Source organism: Sylvia atricapilla, chromosome 5 (genome assembly GCF_009819655.1).
Source record: "Sylvia atricapilla isolate bSylAtr1 chromosome 5, bSylAtr1.pri, whole genome shotgun sequence".
Taxonomy (NCBI): Eukaryota; Metazoa; Chordata; class Aves; order Passeriformes; family Sylviidae; genus Sylvia; species Sylvia atricapilla.
In genome coordinates, this window is record NC_089144.1 from 52,085,095 (window position 1) to 52,108,041 (window position 22,947).

At 37.9% G+C, this 22,947-nt stretch overlaps 1 protein-coding gene across 1 annotated transcript; it reads left to right on the forward strand.

Moving 5' to 3' along the window:
- The first annotated feature begins 4,919 nt into the window (after positions 1-4,919).
- LOC136361515 (solute carrier organic anion transporter family member 1A2-like) lies at positions 4,920-22,947 on the forward strand. Its single transcript, XM_066319503.1, has 15 exons — positions 4,920-4,954; positions 7,843-7,941; positions 9,017-9,158; positions 10,536-10,668; positions 11,328-11,434; positions 13,242-13,388; positions 13,696-13,794; positions 14,231-14,464; positions 16,477-16,641; positions 17,473-17,668; positions 18,481-18,646; positions 19,256-19,440; positions 19,994-20,058; positions 21,176-21,293; positions 22,184-22,947. The coding sequence occupies exons 2-15, from the start codon at positions 7,882-7,884 to the stop codon at positions 22,338-22,340; spliced, it is 1,974 nt and encodes a 657-aa protein (XP_066175600.1). The 5' UTR covers positions 4,920-4,954; positions 7,843-7,881; the 3' UTR covers positions 22,341-22,947.

Sequence of the window (22,947 nt, forward strand, 5' to 3'; positions counted from 1 at the left end):
GGCTGCAAAAGGCTCTTTTCGTTTTAGAGAGCTATCACATTCCCAACATTTGAATTCTTTATTGGAATGGTGTTTATCCTTAGTGGTATTATATTTAAAAATGAGCAAGGTTGGCAATGTCATACATAATTTCATGTCAACAGAACATTTCATAACACTTCATGTAAACGAGGGGTTGACACACTCTTAATCTATTTTTTAGGGTGTTGTCATAAAGCAGGTATAATCTTCAGTGTTATGGATCACTGCAGCCCACTGCTTTAATTAATGTATCATCCTGATGCCTTCTATAATACTCAAAACAATTTGTAGAAGTTAAAAAGCCACTGCTGAAAGAACCATAGAAGTTATCACCTTAGAGGTGAGGTATTTTTTGTTAGAAACTCTTTAAAGCTACACTGCCATTTGAAGTCAGTACTTTAATTTTCACTTCCAAAAGACGACGTGTATTTCATGCAACTTGAACCTTTCTGAGAAAGAGTATCTATTTCAGGGGATCCTATGAAAGTTTCCCCTGTTTTAAAGATGAGAGGTTTCTAGCTAGAAAGCTGCGTTCACAGGTGAATGCCTAGCTATGTGCCTGATTTTCAAAATATCCTGAATCTTCCACTCAGATGTTTCACACCTTTTAGGACTGAGCTAAGTAAAGTTTACCTAGAAAGGCCAGGAGTATCATCTACAACCATCTAGCCTGATGGTATCTCTGCACAGAAAGCGTATTATCACACACCAAAAACCTTGTGGACTTGATGGATAGTGAAAGTGAAATGCTATCAGGTTACATAAACCACTGATTGATGAATCATAGGCAATGTCATTTTTTCAGAGGAAAAGACTGCAGAGAGACTTTAAAGCTTTGAACTGCCAGTCAACCTGCAGTACACTTGTTCCTTTAACTTTTCTCAAAGTATTTTCCTTGAGACAATTTGCCTCGTTAGTAGAAATCACTGATCACGCCACAAATCCCTTTGTATTTTAACTAGGAAGTACTGCCCAAAAAGTATGTAATTAGGTTTTCAACATTTTGAAAAGCTGTTTTGACAACTGAAACATTTATGTTTTCTAACATTTAGAACCAGAAGTTTGTACAGCAGAATGTCTTCTAGACTTGCAGCAAATTTTATGGAGAATAAAGGATTTTATGTCTTCATAAATTTCATAAATTTTAGCAAAGCCAGAAAGCATGAATATGCTTTGCCAAAACAAAAGCAAAGCCCCCAAATCCACACAAGAGCAAACTGATGTGCTAAACTGCTTTCTTAAGGGAGAAACTGTTATGACAGTATCACTAGTTTAAATAAACTAGTTATGAAACCAGGCAGGAATAATGTTTTCACCTATGCAGTATTTTCTCCAAGGTATGGGTCTGAATGCTTTCTAGAAAAGTCTGTTTATTGTTCTTACGTTACATGGGAAAAAAACGAGGCAATCATGAGTTGAAAGGGATGAGTAGAGTTGATGGCAGAGTTGAGGACAGAAGACAGATCTGAATTTTTCTCTAGCCTGTAGCTGACATGAACTCTATTGAGGTGAAAGGAAATTTTACTGGATGGTCAAAGTAAGTCTGAATTCAGACTCAAAATTGGCAGAAAGTTTTGTGCCTGTCTGTGTTTCTGGACATACAGGGGTAAACCTCACCCTACTTTTTTATTAAATGCAGATGGATGCTTTTCTACCTGGTTTGAGTAGATCAAGGTCATACCTCTGAGTCTCTTCACTAGTCACTACAATGAGACCTTGTGGCTCCTCTCGATTACCTTAGTTTGGTATAAACACTGCTTATATAAATGCATTTTTGATTAATGGAGCATCAGTTAAATTACTGTATCTTACTTTGTTTTGCATCCTTCTTCTCTTTCTTTTGAGAAAGTAGGTTCCCAAAATGTCTTGAGCAGGGTTTTTTTCCATTTATGCAGATACTTGAACCCCCAAGAGCAGGAGAAAGGAGTGAAAATATTGTGAAAGAGTCTTTGTTGTGAAGTCCCTATACTCAGTTCTGCTGGTCTGTTCGAAGTTTGAAGTCTACAGTGAAGCTTTTGGAGTGTGTATCCAGGTCAGGACACAACCCTGAGAAGCAAATTCTTGTTGTTCTTGTAAGAAATTCTCCCTGTTAACCTCCATTTGACTGGGAGGCACATGGCTATTCAGCTCTCACAGCTCTGCACTGCCAAAGAAGCAGATCTCAGGAGATACTCCTGAGAAACAAAATGTTTTTTAACATTGCTCTGAATCCAGCTCTGAACTGATAGGGAAAACCATGATGAACCTGCTCTGTGTTATGATATCCTTATCTGGTTTGCCATGCCATGTTCTGTGGGACGTGCAACAGATGGTTACTGTAGTTCTGTGGAGATATAGATCACATTCCCAGCTTTTCATGGATTACAACTGCAGTGCTGGGAAAGAGCTACTTGGTACTTTGTGGTTTCAAGATATTGTGTTGTGTTTAGGGCAGAAATGTCATCTGCGGTTTTGGTAGTTAAATCATCATGACATATAACATTTAGACTAGGATCAATAATTGTACTCTGTATTTTTCACTGAGAACTTTTACTGATTTCTGTAAGAACATTGTTTATCCATTTGAATTTCCAATGAGTTTGCACAAGCAGCTGTAAATGGGTTCTGACCTTAGGCTGGGAGATGTTGGCTGGCAGGATTTTTGTTCCTTGGCTAAGATGAGTAGATCTAGAATGACATAAAGAGAGATAACCAGGGCAGGTGTCAGCTGTCCTGATCTTTATCTGACTAAAAATTAGTTATCCAGACTAAGCTAAGTTCTTGAGATTTCCAAATCAAAGGGAAGAAAGAAGCACCTCCAAAGAGGTTCTTCCTCCCACTTATTTCAGACAGCTGTCTTAAACTGGGAAAAATTACTCTCTGGAAATATCTGACTCTAATGCCTATTGTGAGACTCTGGCTGAGGATCTTCAACACAACTCCTTGCTAAGAATAGATTGTACCTGACTCTGTATAAATACTTGATGTTCTTGAGGTATATTCCTTATAATGAAGCATTTGAATGGTTAGAGCTACTCCTTCCTCAAACAAAATCTCCTCAGACAGGACAAAATACCTGTGGCCTCTCAGTTTCTCAAACAGAAGGCTGATAATGCATGATAAGGCTGAAATGATAAGGAAATGGTGAACTTAGTGAGAATATAGAATATGGCCTTTAGCTGAAATCTCATGGATAAGAAGGGAATTCTGTGTGCTAAGATATCATAGACTCTCTGTAATGCTTTATTACCCATGAATTAATCACAATAAAGAACAATGCTGAATTCCCTATGCATTAAATTTTACATAAATTTACTGAATATTAAACTGTGTGTTTATGAACATAGGATCACTTCACATATCTACTCCTCTCTCTTTGGAGAGGTATTTAATTTGTACCTGTTGCCAATTATAAATCACTTAAACTGCCCCTGAAAATAACCCCTGGGTTAATTTTTCTGCCATAGAGGTAAGTATTTAAAGGAAATTTTTAAGTGCCTACTACAAGGTGGTGTTTATTTGACTGGGAAGTTTGATTTTCATTTTTTGTAATTCCTTTGTTGTGCCTGAATCTTCAACCTTACTTGCCCTGAGCTGAAATTATTGTTGAACAAAATAATGTTACAGAGACTGTAGAATTACACAGTCCTGTAGGTGATGCTACTATGGTTTTTTTTTTTTTTTTGTTTGTTTGTTTTTTTTGTGGTTTTTTTTTTTTTTTTTTTTTTTTTTTTTTTTTTGTTTTTTTTGTGGTTTTTTTTTTTTTTTTTGGTCAGTAAAGTTGATTTAATGATTATTTATTTAATTATTTATTAAACTCTAGGACAATGGCTTTTATATCCCCATTTTTATTATTTCAGTGGGCAGTATCCTCACAGCTCAGACTGCAGATTTTTGTCTTATTATCTTGTCAGAAGATTTTTTAATTTCCTAAAAGTGGCAGTGGATAAGTGAAGAAAATATAAAATGCAAGAAAACTATTGAAATACCTTAGGGGGAAATAAGAATCAACCTCAGATTTTTGTTAGAGGACCAAAGGTAGAAGCATACTTTCTATTTCTTGTTAACGGGTAAGCCAATTCCCAGTACAGGCAGACGTCAGGTGTGATTTGGAGACCATTAGGAAAAGAGAAAGCAGTGCTATAGCTCTATCAAAATGTGTATTTTCTGAGGAAGTATGAGGCTTTTCACATATTAGAAGCATGTAAAGAGCCTTTTACTTGAGAGTTTGAGAACTGAGAACATACCGGAAATTCAGAAATTCATGGTTTCATGGATCCCAATCCCACCCTCACCGCATTTTGCACACAGCATTTCGGAATTTCGGTGTGCATTAGTAGTTCTTTCTGGGAAGGGGGCAAACCCAAGTGTCTACAAGAGATTTAAGGTCACAGAGGAAATCTGTCTCAGCACCAAGGCTTGAAGGTATAGCTACTGATTCTTAGATGTGATGACTTAATGGACTTAATTGAAGTCAAATTATCTCTTTGTGTCACGTGAACTAGAATTATTTATGCTTGGTCAAATCGCTCTCTGATTTTGTGACGTCCAGGAATCAGTAACATAATGTCATTCCTCTGTTCCCTTCTGACTCTCTGTCACCCTTTCCTAGAAATCCACCCAGTCTGTAAATTTACACACTTACCTGCACTCCTAAAGTTGCTTTCTTGCTTGTTGGTGCTCTCTGGACGCCTTCAGTGGACAGGAGTGTCAGCACTTCATGCTCAGAGATCTGACACAGATCTGTTTAGCAGGGAAGAGAAAGAGATTAATTTTCCTCCTAGGAACTCAGTCCATGTCTGTCACATCTGAGCACTCTAAAATGCACATCTGAAACAATTTGGCAAAAGCACAAGTTTGTCCCCATACTTGGTTAATTTTCAACAATGTAGATTTAAAGTCAAAGTTCAAGTGTACCATATCAGTGATTTCTTTCAGAAACCTTTTCAAAACTGTAAGTACCTAATTGTTTTGCCATGAGAGTATTTTCCGTTGTCTCAGTCTAACATTAGTGTAATTGCATTTGAGTAACAATTTGAACTGTTCTTGCTAAAACAAGATTTCAAAAAGCTTTTTGCAATCAGAAAAATAAATGAGTTAAAAATCTTGACACCATAATTGCTTTCTGAATCGTTATGGTTTGTGATTTTTAACCCTGTAAACAAAATAAAATGTGGCAGTTTATCTATATGACTAAGCTGAGCTAAATGGAAGATGAATTTTACATTGAAAGTAGCATATCCTCTTGGGACTTAGGCAAGGCAACTTGCAAAAGATTGCATCATCAACTTTAAATCCAGATATTCGGGTGCTTTTTTTCCTTTTTATTAGTTAGATAGAGTGAAATGTGATTTATATTGCTGGGCTTTTGTGGGACAAATGGGTCCAAAGTGGTCTCAGTGACTGACTGCCTGCTGTTGTCCGCTGCCCCAAACAAGCCTGTTTTGGTCCACACTGGAAGGATCTGCTTTGGTTTTAAGCCAGCCTTGTTCAGCCCAGGTTACACTGGATGCTGTGTGTCCTACAGCTGCTTTGAGCTGCCCACACTGGGAGAAATTCTTGTGCACTCTGCAAAGCGGGTGTCTTCTGTTCACTGGCCTGGCTTTCTGGCTGTTTCCTGCTGTGGAGATTCAGTCAGGGAGTGGAGAAGACTGGACGAGGCAGTTGTGGTGTCGTTGCCAACTTCTGGCCTGCCATAAATCTGTCACCAACTCAGTGCAGAAGTGGAGGGAGGAATTTCACTGCCGTCTTCCCTGAAATTTCAGCCAACATTGCAGGCCTGTGAGTGGGATTCAGGTGCAGGTGTTCACATGACAGCTGGTAGGTCAGTAAGAACCCAAGGGCAAACTTTTGCATAACTATTTTAACATAACTGTATTTTAATATAGCTATATTTTGGCCTGTTTAATGAGCTAAAGAGGTTTGCAGATGAGTCTGAAGAGCCCAAGAGTGTAAACAAGGTACACAAGAGGCATGTACAGTGGGGGGCAGGTATGGGAGGAGGGAGTGGGTGAACACTTGTTTCATCTTTAGGCACAGAAATGGTAATTTAAATTCTAATCTGGACTTAAAGTGTGGTGTGAATGGGTGAGTTATGCACCTGAGCTGGGTGAGTTATGCACCTGTGTCTTTCTGATAATTTAGGCTGTTAGTCTGTGTTGGCTTCAGTAACATCTGATGAAATGTGACCACAAAATATTGTGAAGCTGAGGGAAGTTATTTTAAGAAACAGAGCTGGAAATAAGAATTCTGTCTATTTTGTTAATTAATTAATAATCTTAATAATCTTCCCAGTAAAAAAATTGATTGAAATGCTTTTTTTTTTCCAGATCATAATTTATGGTCTGAGGGAAGGTATGAATAATTAAAGGCAAACAATGCTGTTTTTCTCCTGTAATTGCATGAGGAGCAGTGTGATGTGTCTGATTCTCCAGGTCAAATGGTAACAGGTTGCTGTCTGGTATCTTGTAGCACCAGAGGAGAAAATCTGCAATTAGCCAGACAATGTTCCCTGTGTGGGATAGTGAAATGCAGGGACTGGTACAGTAAGGGAAAGAATCCCTTTGCCAGCTCGTAGAAGAGAACAGATATAGCGCACTGCTGTTATGTTCTGGTATTGCTGGTGGGCTTCAGGGAAAAGCAATATTTAGATAAGGCATAAACAATTCCCTGGGATATAAATTTTATTTCAAATTGAAAAAAAGAAAAAAGCAGAAAAAAAAAAAAGCGCTGTAAGAGCACAGTTTAGTCCTGTGGCTGAACACAGTTTGTGGAAGTATTTGTGTGGAAAGCAGAAATAAAAGCTCTATATCTATCATAGATAATTGACTGAGGCTGTCCACCTACAATTAATTGTAAAGTATTTCCAGGAATGCTCTAATAATGCATTATGCTTTTAAACACTGCAAGTGAGAAGGTAGCTACAGAAGGAGTTAATGTCTGTGAATTTGCTAGGAATCAAGTTAGTTAGGAAACACATTTGAGAGGATTAACATTGTTGTAGAAATTAATGTTTGAAAAGGGGTGCCAAGTTGAAGAATTTGAAATGCAATTGAGTTCTACTGGTGGGCTTGTCAAGCTTGCTCCCCAGCCCTGGATCCATGAAGTGGAAAACATAGAACAGAGCAGGTGCTGCAGGAAAGTGTATCCAAGACAAAAAAAGAGGAAATCAACCTGTATCCATCCTGCCTGTCAGGTAGGGCTCTTACTTGCCCTGGTTTTCTTCAGCTTACTCCATCAGGCTGCAGAGAACTGTACTGTGTAACTTTATTTAATGGATTCCTTGTGGGAGTCCTTAGAATGAGACCTGTTTAGTTCATTGTGCAAACCCTCAGAAGTGCTGGGGCTTTTACAGGTAAGTATATCCAAGACCCTGGAATGTATTGCTCCTTCTCTGAAAACATTTCTGGAATATGTGTAAAATGTTGAGAAAGCAGGCAGCTTAGCACTATGAGACTCTCTAATCATCAAACTGAGATGGAGATAAGTAAAATCGGGCAGATGAATAAAGACGAATATTTTTGAAAATCTTGGGAGGGGAAGGAGAATGGAGTCTGTTTTGTATCCATCTAGAACTTGAGTTGGTCTGGTGGTTTTGATTTTATTTTGTCTTCCTCTAATTTTAATGCCAAGAGATTTATATCTTTGTTCTAATCAAGCTACTTCATTTAGAATAAAATCCATCAGCTTGTAGGCTTTGCTGCAATCCAAGTTGTAATTGTTTAAGGAAAATGCTGAAATATCAAATCTCTTAGAAGTAATATAATATTTTTGAAAGCATGGGACAAAATCTTTTGTTCTTTTCTCTCATCTTTTTCAACACTGTAATGGAATGGCTGACAGACCCAGAAGCAGACATCAGTATCAATTATAAAAGGCAACATGAAGGAGCCTGAGAAGCCACGTGCAGAGGACAAAATCTGCTGCATTTCCAAGCTGAAGGTACAGCAATATTTCAGCGATTTTGTAGGAACTGTAATTACCTGTACTTACAGTATTTTGGTAAGAGTTGTGGCCTCAACTAAATGAACTGTTCTTTTTTACCCTTAATGCCCTAGCCAAGGTCAAAAAAGTTTGCAAACAACTGTGCTGGTTTTTGCTCTCCCTGAACTTTACACTCTGTGATGTGTTGGAGGTACTGATTGATTGCTGCTTTGAACTCCATCACTGACTTTGTGTAATCCCCTAAAGTCTACCATAGTTACTCTTCCTTCTTAAAACTGTGAAATGAGCCTTACTGACTGAGATGTGGCAGTAAGAATTCACTGTTGAAAAAAAAAACTTGAATAGTAATTCAAGTTGTCAAGAATTGCTAGAAAATCTTGAAAAATAGCATTTAAAGATAGTATTTAAAACTCAAATACATATCTTTGGCTTTTTAGCTTTTGCAGCAGGTGTATTTAAAAATAATATTGATTTCATTTCATAAATGATGTTTATAAAGAAGCCTGAAGTTAAAAGGATTTGAATACTACTGCACTCATTAATTTTAACTTTTTAACTGTCAGTTGCTGGTAACTGTCTTGTAAAAAGGACATGTTATTTACTCCTTTTGGTTGAAATTGCTTGTTCTGGCCTTATGACCTCTGCTGAGATGGGAGAGGAGATCCTGGATCAAGAAATTCAGCCAGAGGAAACGATCTTAGTTCTGCAAGCAATTTGTCATTCAGATGAACAGAGGGTGGGAAGGTCCTGCAGGTGGCAACCTTGCAGCAGGCACACGGCTGCCTTGGCTGGGTAAATGAGACTGGGGTTTCTGAAGACAGTCTTGGTCAATTAGAGAAGGTGAAGAACAAAGTGATGTTTTTTTGGTTTTTTGGAGTTGTTTTGTTTTGTTTTTGCTTAGTGAAGCCATAAGTCTAGAAAAGAACAGATGATGGGATTTACACACGTATCAGCGGAACAGAACTGCTCACTTTTTTAAGTGGAAGCACATCTTCACTGGAGGAAATAACCATGGAATATTCATAAATATATGATTTCGAATTGTTAATGCATTCTTCTCTTCCCTTCCTAGGTATTTCTGCTGGCACTGTCACTTGCATTCCTTGGGAAAACGATGTCTGGTGCTTACATGAACAGCATGTACACACAGATAGAGAAACAATTTAATATCCCAGCTTCTTTAGTGGGAATCATTAATGGAAGCTTTGAAATTGGTAATCTCCCATTTTGATATTTCTGCTTCTTTGAAAATGTAATATGTGGTCTGAGCATGTGTAAGTGACTCTCACCTGCTCTCAATTACTGTATGTGACAATAGTGGCCAATTCTGTCATTCTTTTGAGCTGATATGTAACCATTTCATGTCTTGGAAATGAATAGAATTGCTTGAATGGGAAAATTTAGGTTTTAAAACTGGTTCAGCTAATTTTTGCACTATCATAAGATATGACAGAGCAACTAACAAATTAGGACTAGTTTATAAAATGTGTATGGAATCTTTCTGAAGAAAACAACAACCAAAAAAATACTATGTAAGATTTGTTTGAATTTAAGGTCATATTTAGCATTTTGCAATTCCTTTAATTAAAATTGCTTGGAGTGGGCTGTGAATCCTTACCTAAACTCAAGACTATTTTAAGGTTTTGTATTGTACAACCGTACCTGCAAAGAAATTTTCCAGTTCTACTTTTAGTGCCCCTTACCTTACCTGTCAGTAAGTTTTATTGTCCAGTGATAAATTTAAATGTACAGCTTTAAGTGTCATTCAAGTCACTGGCTCAATACAGCCTGTTTAGAAATTATACAGAAAAATGACATTATTTTCTTTCAGAGCATGACGCTCATCACTCAGAGACATGATTTTGTTCTTCTGACAAAAAGATCACAAAATTAGTAGGTGTGCAATTACTAAATTGCTATTTTTATAGGGCCTGATTCATAACATGAAGCTTGACTCTTTTCTTAGTTGCATAGCAATAAATGGAGCAAATCAACTGATTCTAAGTGAAAGTGGAGGAGAGGAAAATGAAGATTTTTAGTACATTTTTGTTTTTAAATGGTACTAAGTATAAAACCTGGTATTTTCTGATTCTTAAACAATTACTGAAATTAATATTAAAATATTATTCCTTTTTTTTAAAAAAAATTATTGTCCTCTTGTGTTTATTATTTTACTACAAAAACACTACAATATACACTTCTGCATTCCCCTACACATTACAAAATAAAATATCCTAGGGGAATAACTTCCTAAAACGCCTATTCTGCAGTCTCTGGGCCTGATCTCTATGCAAAGTAGTGGGGAATTTCTTCTCTATAAAGGTGCACTCAAAAATTTTTTGCTGTGATCTCTTTTCCATTCTGCCTTTTATTCTCATGTTCTTTTCATGTGATGTAAGTCTTCCAAAAAAAGATCATCCACAGCAGGAAATTACTGCACCATGTGGGCTGTTCCCTGTCTAGTGACACTTTTTACAAGACCAGAAAAGAACCAGAAGCTGAGCTTACAAGATGTACTCAAATTTGTGTTGCACTTTCAAAGGTCATGGGATGCCTTGGCTTGTGAAATGTGAACCAGGTTCTCTTTGCAGGTAACTTGCTGCTGATAGCATTTGTGAGTTACTTTGGAGCAAAGCTTCACAGGCCCAGAATAATTGCTTTGGGCTGCACAATTCTGTCATTTGGATGCCTTTTGATATCACTTCCTCATTTTCTGTTTGGAAGGTGAGTGTTTTGCTTACCTCACAGCAGCTTCTGTGGTATTTGCTTGCATTATTCCATACATCCTTCCACTGGGTGTGTTGCTTATGGGGAGAGACACTGCTGAGTATGGATTCAATATGATCATTTTCATGCAGAACACTTTCTTTGGTTTTGCTCCTAAGATGGCTTCAAAAGTCATCACCTCCTGAGAGAGTCACTGTTGGGCACCTTCCTTTGCCTTTGCCTTCATCCTTTTGCTCCCCAAGAGCGGTGGGCTGTGATATTGCCACTTCACACTAACAACTTTTATCTGCTTGGATGAGCAATAGAAGGTGATTTTCAAAGATCTCTTGGTCTGGAACCTGGATGACAGATCACACCTGTGTTCCCAAGGCCTGCACTGACCATAATGATTCTTCAACTACTTTTAAACAATTTTTTGCTTGGCTTAAAAACAAACAAACAAACAAAACCAAAGTAGGCTTGTGTAGGTTTTAATTAGCAAGGTATTTTTTGATCCTTCAATCTGTGTCCAGTGTGGAATGGATCTGACAACCCTGGCAGCAACCTCTGTTCAGTTAACTTTTGACATAGATTCTCTTTTTCTCCAGTACAGACAAATGAGATGGAGCTCATTATTATCTTCTTGACCTGTACCTTCTTTCCTTTGATTCCAACAGATATCATATTGAAAGCAGCATTTCACAACGGGAGAATTTTTCAGTGATGCCTCTGTGCCTTGTTAATCAAAACTTGTCCTCTTCGCCTACAGAGGAACCTTCAACAGGTATGACTTTTCCTGTTTATCTTAATATTTTTTTTCTGTGTCTATAGTGCCTAAGTAAATGGGCTTTCATTTTTATTAGCAATTGTTTCAGGGTTCTGCTTTTGATCAGTGCTTTTTGAAAGAAAAATTCTTCTAGAAACTAGAGGTCAGGAAATTTCCTGGCCTTTGTGTTTCTTTGGCCCGTGACTCCTGAGCTAAAACATTTCTTTCAAGCAGTTTTCACATTATCCAGGCAGTTCAATTAACATCCCTGGCAGTCCATTTTGGGATAGCATAACACCAGGTTGTTCTCACAAATATTCCTCTCTTTAACTTGCAATCCTATTATCCATGAGGAGGTGGGGAGCATATTTCAGCAATGGGTAAGAGGCATGAGGATGCTTTTTTATTGCACCATATAGGAAATAAAAAGAATGAGAAATAGAGCTAGAACCAAAATATAGATCTCATTTCCCTTTAGAGAAAATAGTTTTAACTAGGCTAAAACTCATCTGTGAGACTGAAACATGTATGTGCATTAGCAACGTGCATGTAAAGGAACTACAGGGAAGTCAAAGCGCTCAGAGGAAACTTTAATGATCACACACAAAATTCTCATGTTGAGGGTGGGATTAATCTCCTGGGTCTTTAGCTACCTCAAAGGGAAGCCTTCAGTCTGAACCATGCCTTTAGACTCCCTTGATAGCTGGGCAAAGGAGACCACAGAGCTGTTGCAGAGCATGTCCCTTGCTGCAAGGGGCAAGAGAACAGATGATGGGGATACCAGCATCATAAAGTCACCCCAGGACACACATTCAAGCTCTGTACTGTAGGGTGGATCAGATTACTTCTTGGGTGTGCCTTCTGACTGCTGGAAATTTATAGATTTAAATAAAAGTGAGGTGACCAGAACCCTACAGGTCATTGTTAAACTTTGTGATGGAGTTCCATCAGCGTGTGCTAAAGCTGAATCACATTCCTGTAACACTGCCTGAGTGCAGTGGCATCAAACCATAGCCTTGTGCTGTGGTTTTCTGTGTCTCCATTTAGTGATGGATGCCTCTTCCAAGCTTTCCAAGACTGAATGCCAGTTAAGATATTAATTTTTTGCATCTTTGCAAGAAGAAGTCGTGAAATGTGCACACCTAACAGCACTTGGAATTGACCTTTCACTTGAAGATTTCAGATACTGTATTTTCCCATCTTATAAATGCAAAAATAAAGGCACAGAAAGGTAAATAATTTTCATTGAAATGATGAACAGTCATTCAATATGCACATTAGAACCCACAGATCTTCAGGCCTATGAATATGCTTGGGTAAGATGCTTGTTTCCCTGCGGACAAGAAAGACTGTGATATTCATATATATGAGTCCATTTCCTGCCTGAAGCAAAAACTGGACTGAATTTGACCACATCTGCATGTGAATTGCTTCACTGTGTTTGCTGACAGCAATCTGGCACAGAAACAGGAGATCCAGGTTTCACCTGTGGTCAGTAATACTTTCACTCAGAAAGGCAGTGGTTGTTGCTAACAAAGCTGTTTTTTATTTGTTAATGATTTTGCACTGAGAAATCTCAGCAAGACAAAGCAGGAGAGAGCAGTGGAATCTCAAGTGGAGTATGGGATGAAGAAATCCCAGTTCAAGGAGAGAAAGGAAGTAAAAAAGTATTGTGATCAGTCATTTATCTTCTTTTTTTTTTTTTTTTTTTTAATACGACACGCCTATGCACCAAAGCTTAAGCTATTGGTCAGCTCTTTATCTCTAGGTTTTCATTAATGGTTGGGACTAAAACATTCATTCTGACTTTTTGTTTTATCCACAGAGTGTGAAAAAGAGCCTGGGTCCTTGCTGTGGATATTTGTGATGGTTGGAAACATTGTGAGAGGAATGGGTGAAACTCCCATCATGCCTTTAGGCATTTCTTATTTGGAGGATTTTGCCAAAGCCGAGAATTCACCTTTCTACCTGGGTAAATCTACCATGCTGTGATAACTCCCCTCCTCCAAACACATACACATATAAACAAAACCAAAAGAAAGGATTATTATGATGCCCTTCAGTCCAACCAAGGAAGAAAGAAAACAGTAATTATTGCCTTATCAAAATACTATCATAGTGGAACTTGTAATTTAACCAGAAAGAAACTTGTTGGAATGAGGCCATTTTTAGGTGCAAATGCTTTCCCAGTAGAGTTGTCCTAATCATTAGTAGAAATTCCAAGAAAAGAATTATGTCTGAGTTCTAATTTATAATGTTTTCTCTTTTTCCTACTCTAGCATGTCTACACACAGCAACTGTAATTGGCCCCTTCCTTGGTTTGTTGTTGGCTTCATTCTGTGCAGAGCTGTTTGTTGACATTGGATCAGTAGGTGCAGGTAATGCGTGAACATATAAAACTTTATTTATAAGGTCTATAGTTGGTGTATTTTTCAGAACTAAAAGATGTTTCCTTTCTAATATGTGTCAATCCTCCCTGACTTTGTTGGTGTTTCTTTCAGGATAGAAGATCTGCATATAATATTCAATTAATATATACACAAATCAATCTGCTTATAAATTATTTGATGAAAAATTATGTCATCTGGCCTAACAGAAAAGGACTAGAATTAATTTAATACAAGCCACTGAAATTTGCCAGAAATTTAGCAACATTAGAAAAGAAGGCTGGAGAATATTCTCCTTCATGAGCCTCTGAATCATTAAAATGCTTTCAGAGATGACAAGGAAAGCACAAAATGACAGCAAAGAATGTTTCTGAAGTGATCCAAGATGTCTGGTTTTGTGTTTTGTTTTGTTTTTTTTTTCTTATAGATGAGATAACTATAACAGCTACTGATGCTCGCTGGGTTGGAGCATGGTGGCTGGGCATTTTGATTTGTGCACTGCTGAATCTTCTTGTGGGAATACCATTTTGGTTTTTGCCCAAGTCACTTGTGAAGGAAGGTGAAACCAATGAAACTGAGGAGGCAAATGAAAAAAGTGTAGCACCGTTGCAAGAAAATGATAAAAATGAAAACAAACAGACCATGTATGAAATTGCTAAAGGCAAGTTATACTTTATTTCTTTCTTACTTTAGTCCTATGATGTGAACTCTGTGTGCTTGTGTAATTAAAGATGGGTCCAAGATATGCAATGCCTACTCTGTTTTGATGTCTCTGTAGTTCAAAGGATTTATGCAGGAATTTAGAATGGCTCCTTGCAGAGGAAGAAAGCTGATTTCACAGATCTAGGATCTGAACTCCTTCCTTTTCCCCTCCTGCATTTCAGGTGTATGGAGATATTTTCTTCCCATGAGAGGGTTAAAGCACTGAAATCTGGTTAGGAATATTACAACTCAGTGAGATGTGGATGAGTTGCAGATACTGGTTGCTTGCGCCCCACATTCCCTGTGCATAAAAGCAGAAACCCAACATAAATCTTGTGCTTTTCTTGAGTCCAACTGAAAGCCCTAAAAAGGAATTGACAGTTCTTTAAGTGTCAAACATTTAATTACTGTTGAACAAAGATGTATTCGACTCACATTTATTTATGTTACCATTGGCAGCTTTCACAACTGTGGTCTTTCCAATCTATGTATCTGTAGGAGGTTATTTTTTTCCTTTTTTATTTGAAGGAAACTTCCTTCCTACATTTCCTGTTTGGAAATGTAAGTGAATAAAGTTTGTCAAAGGCTATGATTTACAGAGTAGTCTCCTGATCCTGTCCTGCTCAGGGCCCTCTGATAGGACTTTCATTTTCAGAAAGTAAGTGCCATGTGGCAGCTCCCTCTCTGTGCTGTTTCCAGTTGAGTCCTGCAAATTCATCACACTCAGAGTCAGTACTTAGGTCTTGGCTGATATTGCAACTTCATTTGATAAACAGAGCCTCTCTTTCTGCTGTCACTAGCCTTAAATGAATCCATTAATAAAATACTGTTGTCGTGAGGAAAGGTTCCCAGCTCAAATATGGGTCCTTAGTGCTCCAGGGTCCCTTCAGACCTTATGTTTTCATGGTCATTCCCTCCCTGTCCTGATGTGAATGTTCACTGTCCCTGAATATCCTGAATGTAGAACCTTTTCACAGGATGGTTGCAAAAGACTTCTGTAGCCAATTGACCAGGACATACTCAGACAACTTTTTAATCATCAGGGATTTCAAATCAAAACCTGATGTTTTTATTGTTATTATTAAAAATAACCTAAAATAAAATTCATTTAATAATAATAATAAAATTTCCTTAAGAAGATCTGATTAAAAATGTCACTGCATCTGTAAACAATGCAGCCTATTTATACTGTTTCTAATACTTGACTAAGTTTTGAAAGATTTGCATACAGATCTTCTAATGAGGTACTTGCTTGCCTCTGAAAAGATATACACCCACCCTAAGTGGTACCCAGTTTCAGTGGGGCCCAGTCATTGTTTTGTAGATGCTTATATTTATCTGCAGAGTTTCTTGACAATAGCTCAGTGCATTGATTAACAGAGAACATTGGACAAAGGGGAATTGTGGGGCTTTTTTTTATGCTTCAAATCCCGACTTAATGGGCATTATGCAGAGAAAAGACCTGTGTAAATTAGTTCCTCAGATGTTTACTTGAAAACTTGGCTGATACAGATTTTGAGAGGATGGTGGGAATAACTGTGGTCACAGCTCTCTTCAGGGCTCTTTTGCCCCAGCAGCAAAACCCAAAATCTGTGTTCACATCTCTGGGGGCAACTTGTGCTCTATAGTGCATTTGCAGCCCTTTGTATGCCAGGTGCAGGACAGGGGGTTTGATGAATGCTCTGGGGGCACGAAATGAGAGAAAAGGGAGGGAAGATGCTGCAGTAGCTCCTGCTGCTGTGATTTATTACTTTTTTATAAGTAGCAGCTGCACTGGTGTGCGCGTGTGTGTGAAGGTATCTTTTGGTAGAGGAGAAATGTTACAGTACCCTGGGCTAAGCAAAGAACAAGATTTAGCCTGATCCAGTTCAGGACCATTTCTGTTCCCCTGTTTCCTCCACAGCCACGCTGAGCAATGGGTCACTCTTTTCATAAAACATCACACTAACTCATGACCTTATTTCATTCCAGATTTCATCCCCTTCCTCAAGGCTCTGTTTCACAACCCGGTGTACATGTTATTTATATGCATAACTGTGTTACAGTTCAGTGCCTTTGATGGCATGATATCCTTCATGCCCAAATATCTGGAGCAGCAGTTTGGAAAATCTGCATCAGATGCCATCTTTTTAATTGGTATGTTTGCATTTTGCTTTGTTCTGTTCTATCAATTAGTGATGTCTCTATTCAAATTATCTCTATTTTTACATATATACATATGATCATGTGTATTTACATTTATATAGTAAGGTTAAATGCTTCTACAGGTGAGAAATATCACATTACAAAGCATTTCTAAATATCAATGCATTTTCTGCTAAATATCTAATTTTTTGTGCAAGATTTTATAACCTAATCCCCATCTTTTGAATCAGCTTGGAAAATCCAGCTGATATGAAACTAAGCCATGTGATGTTTGTGTAAAACCACTTCCAACATGTCTTTCAGTGAAAATTTGCTTCTTTTAAGTATCAATCAGCAAAGAAGTATGAGAGCACATTCAGTAATCTCATCTCAAAAATGAAAGTCTATTCCTCCTTTCTGTCATCTCAGAGTGCATGAATATGTGTCCTAATTAAGCTGTGCACTAGCTTATCTTTCTGTTGAGTTCTCAGTCAGTTGGAGAGGCTGGATTGAAACCATTTTTTTTTTTTTTGAGTTGGACCTAGAGTGCAACCCTAGATTGCGATTTTCTAATTAATAATTTTAGTCCTGCCCTGTAGGTCACTCCCCAGGCAGTTCTCACCTGCTGTTGATTTTGGCAGAGGTTTTGGGTGTGAAAGGAAATTAGCAGAGACTCATTTCTGATTGTAGTTAAATTATTCAGCCACAGGCACTCTTTGAGTCTTTGCCAAACACAACCTTCCCTTACAGCAATGGTAGTAGCTACATCTCTAGCTGCCTGATTGTAGAGTAGCTTTGATGGTCTCCTTTGTTTTAACATGGAAGTTTCACTTGTTTAAATAGGTGTTTACAACTTACCAGTTCTATGCGTTGGGTATTTTTCTGGCGGCTTATTCATGAAGAAATTCAAGATAAATGTCTATCAGGCTGCGAACATAGCATTTTGGGTATCTTTACTGGAATACCTTCTCTACTTTGCTGCCTTTTGGACTGTCTGTGATACCTCACCAGTTGCTGGTCTAACAGTTTCCTATCAAGGGTACGTTCTTTGGGACTCAAGAGGACATGAGGACAGGATGATTTTCTTGTCAAGGATCAGCCAGGAGCTCCATTTCGGTTCCCTATTCTAAATTCTCAAGGCTTTTTGATTGCATTAGAGAGCAGGTGTGTTATCCCTGTTTCAAACAACAAAAGTGTATTAAAGAAGATATCCATGTCAAGACTCATGCAATTGCATGTCCATATTAATTCTTTTACTAATAAAATTGGTAGTCTGCAGGTAGAAATAAAAATGGTTGATCAAATCAGGCATACATGAGAGAAATTTCAGAATACTAGAGGAAAAAAATCCCCTTCTTGATCTTACATTGGTTTACTCAAATTTGATTACTATCAAGTTGTCAGAGAATATTTTATTGGTAGTTTCTTGATTTTAAGCCTGCCATTGATCATTAAGAATCATAGAATGGTTTGGGTTGGAATGGATCTTAAAGATTCTCTATTTCCAACCTCCCTGCCACGGACAGGGTCACCTTCCACTAGACCAGGTTGTGTTGTGTGTCTGTAAAATGGACATGGAGGTGTAGATGCAACACTCATGGACAATCAAGAACATATGTGCCACGGATGAGAAAAATACTGTAGGCTATGCATACCTAATTTATAATATTAATGTAATATAATACAATTTAGTGTCCTATAGAAAGATAGAAAAGCATGACTTCAGGGTAGGAGCATGTAGGACTGGGTCCTGATTCAATACTTGAGCTAGAATAGAATCTTATGTTTGCAAAGGGTTACTGTGGGTATCTCATTATTGAAATATTTATTCACCTTCTAAATGTGTTTCAGAATAGAGCAAGTTTCATATGCAGAAAATACTTTACTGGCTGGCTGCAACATGGATTGTGATTGCCCACTTAAAACATGGGACCCTGTTTGTGGGAACAACGGAATCACTTATGTGTCACCTTGTCTTGCTGGGTGTAAATCCTCAAGAGGAACTGGAAGAAGTGTGGTAAAGCATACATTTTATTGTACTGTAACTATGAAATAGTTAGGTGACAAATAGGCGACAAATACTTGTAGCAATATAGGCTGGGGAGGATCCATGCATGTACATTTAATTGAATGTGTAAGGTGAAAGATTTGAGAAAATTCATTGAGTAGCACCTGAAATTTCAAACTGCATATGAAAATCAGTTTAAGTTTAAATTAAAAAAAAAAAAATGAAGAATCTTCTAAGATCTAAGAATGGCCACTAAGAACTAAAGGAATCTTAAGTGCTTAACATGGAGTGAGAAATTATCCTGAAGGTGTTGCCAATTGGAAACCTGAGTGTCCAAGAACATTTCTGCCAAAATGAAAGTTGTTCAAAGCAAGGATTTAATAATCTCTTTAACCCTCTAGTTTTAAACAAGTCACCAGGTATTATAAAACTATTTTTCCCAAATACAGGGGATGGCTGGACTGTGCCTGGCAGATGGGGAGAGAGGCCACAGTGCAGTGCTGCTCATGAGTAACAAGCTCAGGTGCAGGAGGCAGTGAGATGGGTGCCAACAGTGTGGGTTTGCCACTCAGTGTGTGAGTTTGGACAATCTGTGTGATTAATGTACTCTTTTGACAGGTGTTTGAAAACTGCACCTGTGTTGCAGCCTCAGGGTTTTCATCTCAAAACATTTCTGCAACTCTGGGCCAGTGTGATGGACATGAAAACTGCAACAAGATGCTCCATTATTTTTTAATATTGCAGCTAGTCTGCAGCTTCGTTTTTTCCTTAGCAGCCATGCCTGGATACATGGTCTTAATAAGGTACAGTAAAATTTCCTCATCTAAAGAAATCTACTGGACTTTTTATTCTGAGGTTTTAATTCTCCAAGGAATTAAAAGTTGTTTAGTTTGCATATGGAATGAGGAAGAGGAGAAAAATCTTATTTCTGTGCTGTTAAGGTTTAGTGTCACATCTCCTTTGTAATCTATGTTGTTTTTGGCTATTAGCTTTATCCTGAACGAATGCAGGACCGCTGAGTCAGGGCACTGGGATATTGGGTGGTGTGTGATACCTGCATGTTTATTAAGCACAGGAAGATGATGCTGATCACTGCACAACTACCCTGCACTTCATGTTGGCCTCAGTACAAACAGATTATACCTTGACAGTAGCTTTTCCTTTTGTGATTTGGCAATCCTAGATAAGGAAATTTTCAGCAAATATCACCTAATGAGTATATTGAACTCTTTCAGCTAATATTCTTATTAGAATGGTTTGGGTCTAATATGATGAAGAGCTTGATTTAAAAAAAAGGGTTAAATATCTCTTGCTAATGCCACCTCTACAAATAAGTGCACTGCAACTATCATACAGGTCTCTAAAGCCTGAAGAGAAGTCTTTTGGAGTGGGTATCCATGGGCTGGCTTCAAGAGTATTTGGTAAGAAAATATCTAAGACACTTCAGAGAAACAGTTAGGGCTGACTTAGAGAAGGATCACATTAGGGCTGTGGGAATGGCACAGGACCCATTGCTTCTATGGAGTGCCTTTGAACAGAAAGCATTTAGGATTTCTTTTACAGCTCTCAGCAGTATGGCAAAGTAGAACTGCTTGCAGTTTGCATTTTTTTATACTGGGTAATAGGCTGGTATCTTGGTTTAACCCCAGACAGGATCTAACTACTCTGCATCCACTTACTCCCACATGGAATAGAATGGAGAGTTGGAAAAAAGGTAGAACACACAGGTTAAAAATATTTTAGTAATGGAAATAAATTAAAATATAAAAATAATATGAAAAATAGAGAGAGGAATAAAACAAAAGAAAGAAAAGTGATGCAGAATAAAATTGTTTGTTGCCCAATACTCATCCCATCCCTGAGCAGCAGTCAGTCCCTCCCTGCCACTTCTCTTCATTCTGTGTGTTAAGCGTGACATTCCAGGTTATGGAATTTCCCTTTGGCCAGTTTGGGTCAGCTGTCCTGGCCATGCTCCCCCTGGTTTCCTGTGCAGCTCCTCACTCACAGAGCACGAGACATGGAAAACTCCTTGATGTCAGCACTCCTTACCAGCAACTAAAAAACTAAAACACCAGTGTGTTATCAACATTATTCTCATATTAAATCCGGAACACAGCTGCTAAAAAGAAAATTAACTGTATTCCAGCAGAAACCAGGAGATGGGACTAACCGTATCTGCTGCTCGTTGGAAAGCCATTTGGCATTCCTTCACTCTTGCTTATTGTTTATGTTTATTGAAGGCAGCATTGCCTCTCATTGATGACAGAAAACGTTGAGTTCTGAATAGGAAATTCAGTGCATACTGTAGAATGTGGATATTGTTTAACAGGCAGCAGGGAAAAAAAAACTTTGGTTCAGGGTAGGTGGATAAGGAAGAAGAGGAAGCACAAGATATACAGAGGAGGAGGCTTGTGCTGCAAGAGGACAGCACAGATAGAGTAGGTATCAGATACACCACAAACAGCATTGGCTCTGTGGTGTATCTGATAACCAGAAGAAAATTGCTACTCACAAAAATGTTGCTAATATTCTTTTTAGCTGGAATTCCATCTCCCATTTATTTTGGAGCTTTGATAGATACCACTTGCTTGAAGTGGGGTACTATGACTTGTGGTGGAGAAGGAGCATGTAGGATGTATGATATTGTCACATACAGGTATATTTTCTACTTTACTTTAATTTCTCCTTCTTACTCTATTACTGCATGCATAGAGATGTAATTTTATCCACTTTATGTCCTCCTAATAACAAACTGCCCCAGTGTTAGAGCTGTGACACAATTTTCTTTAGCATTGGCTTTTTCATGTGACAAATAAAATGTCAATATCTTCCAATGTCTTTGACACAGACATTGGAAAAGCCTTTGAACAGAAATGCTCTGGTGCCGTAATTTTTATTAAAAGCCTTTAATGAGAACAAGCCTTAAAAACACTGAATTGTGATAAATATACTGAAAAGCAGTTAGCTCACATGGGAAAAAAGGTCTAATGGGTGGCTGCAATATCTTTGAACAAAAAATCCAGTTGAAACAGCAATTGAATTTTAAAAGAAGATCTTTATAGAGAAGAAACAGTTACTCAAGTTGGAAATTGGCCCAGAATATTGCATGCCACATTTTTGTAGTCCTTCAAGGATTGTTGTGGGATTTTTGAAGAAAAACCTTGTGGAACTTGTGGCCTTATACTAATTCCTTGTAATACTGTGTTGAGGTTGATTTGGAAGAATATTCTTATGAATACTTAGACATTTTAACCAGGTAGTCTGAGCCCCTTCAGGATCCTCTCTTTTCCCTATGGATAAAGCATAAGAGTACCAGGTGCCTGACTTCACTGGCTAAATCATTTGCCTGAAACTGGGAGATGCAAAAGGCCATTTTTCTGACTGACATATTCTCTGTTCTCACATTCTCATCTTCTGTGAGATCAAAAAGCATCAGGGCATGAGTTTTAGAGTGTCTGTCTAATCTTCACGAAACCATGTTTGCTGAAATTTTTTTCCCTTTTTTCACAAATGCATATATTTAATGAAACTCATTATTTATTTCAGGTGGCTCTATCTTGGCCTGCCAGCAGTGTTACGTGGAGTGTCCTATGTCCCAAGCACAGTAGTTCTCCTCATTTTAAAGAAGAAGATGAAATCTGAAAAGCAAATCTTAAATGCCCCAATAGAAATGCAGGATAAAGAACAAGAAGCAGTGAAATAGCATTTCACGGAAGGACACGTTGGGAAAAAAACATTGCAATGTAAATATTGGATATATCCTTGTGAAAAATTTTGTACTTTAACTAATGAACACTTGGACACAGATGAATAGAATTACACATAGTTGTATCCTACTTACACTACAAAAGTATCAGTTTGTAAACACAAGGCATGGGAAAAATATGTTTGGTGCAAAAGAACAAGGGAGACTCAGATTACCAGAAATAAGAAAACTTATGAAATGCGAGGTTTGAGTTGTCTGAGCAAAGGGCTATGAAGCAAAAAAATATATGTTCTGTCCTGAAAGTAGAGAGAATTTTGCATTTGACTCCAAGTGATGCCAGATTTCATCTTGGAATTCTCACAAGGTTTCTGTCTTTCTCTCAATGACTTAAATTTCTCTCAATGACTCTCAAATGTAGACAGCATTTGTGTCTTCTTTGGACCCCAGCTTTTCATAAATTTATTTAAAGATATTATTAGTCCTTTCAGGTGGGAATTGTTTGGTATTCTGCATAGTATAGGTGGTCAATATATGGGAAACATGGTTTATGACATGGTCTGGGTGTTGTGGTAATAGTAAATTAAAAAATTACATTTTTAAAAAA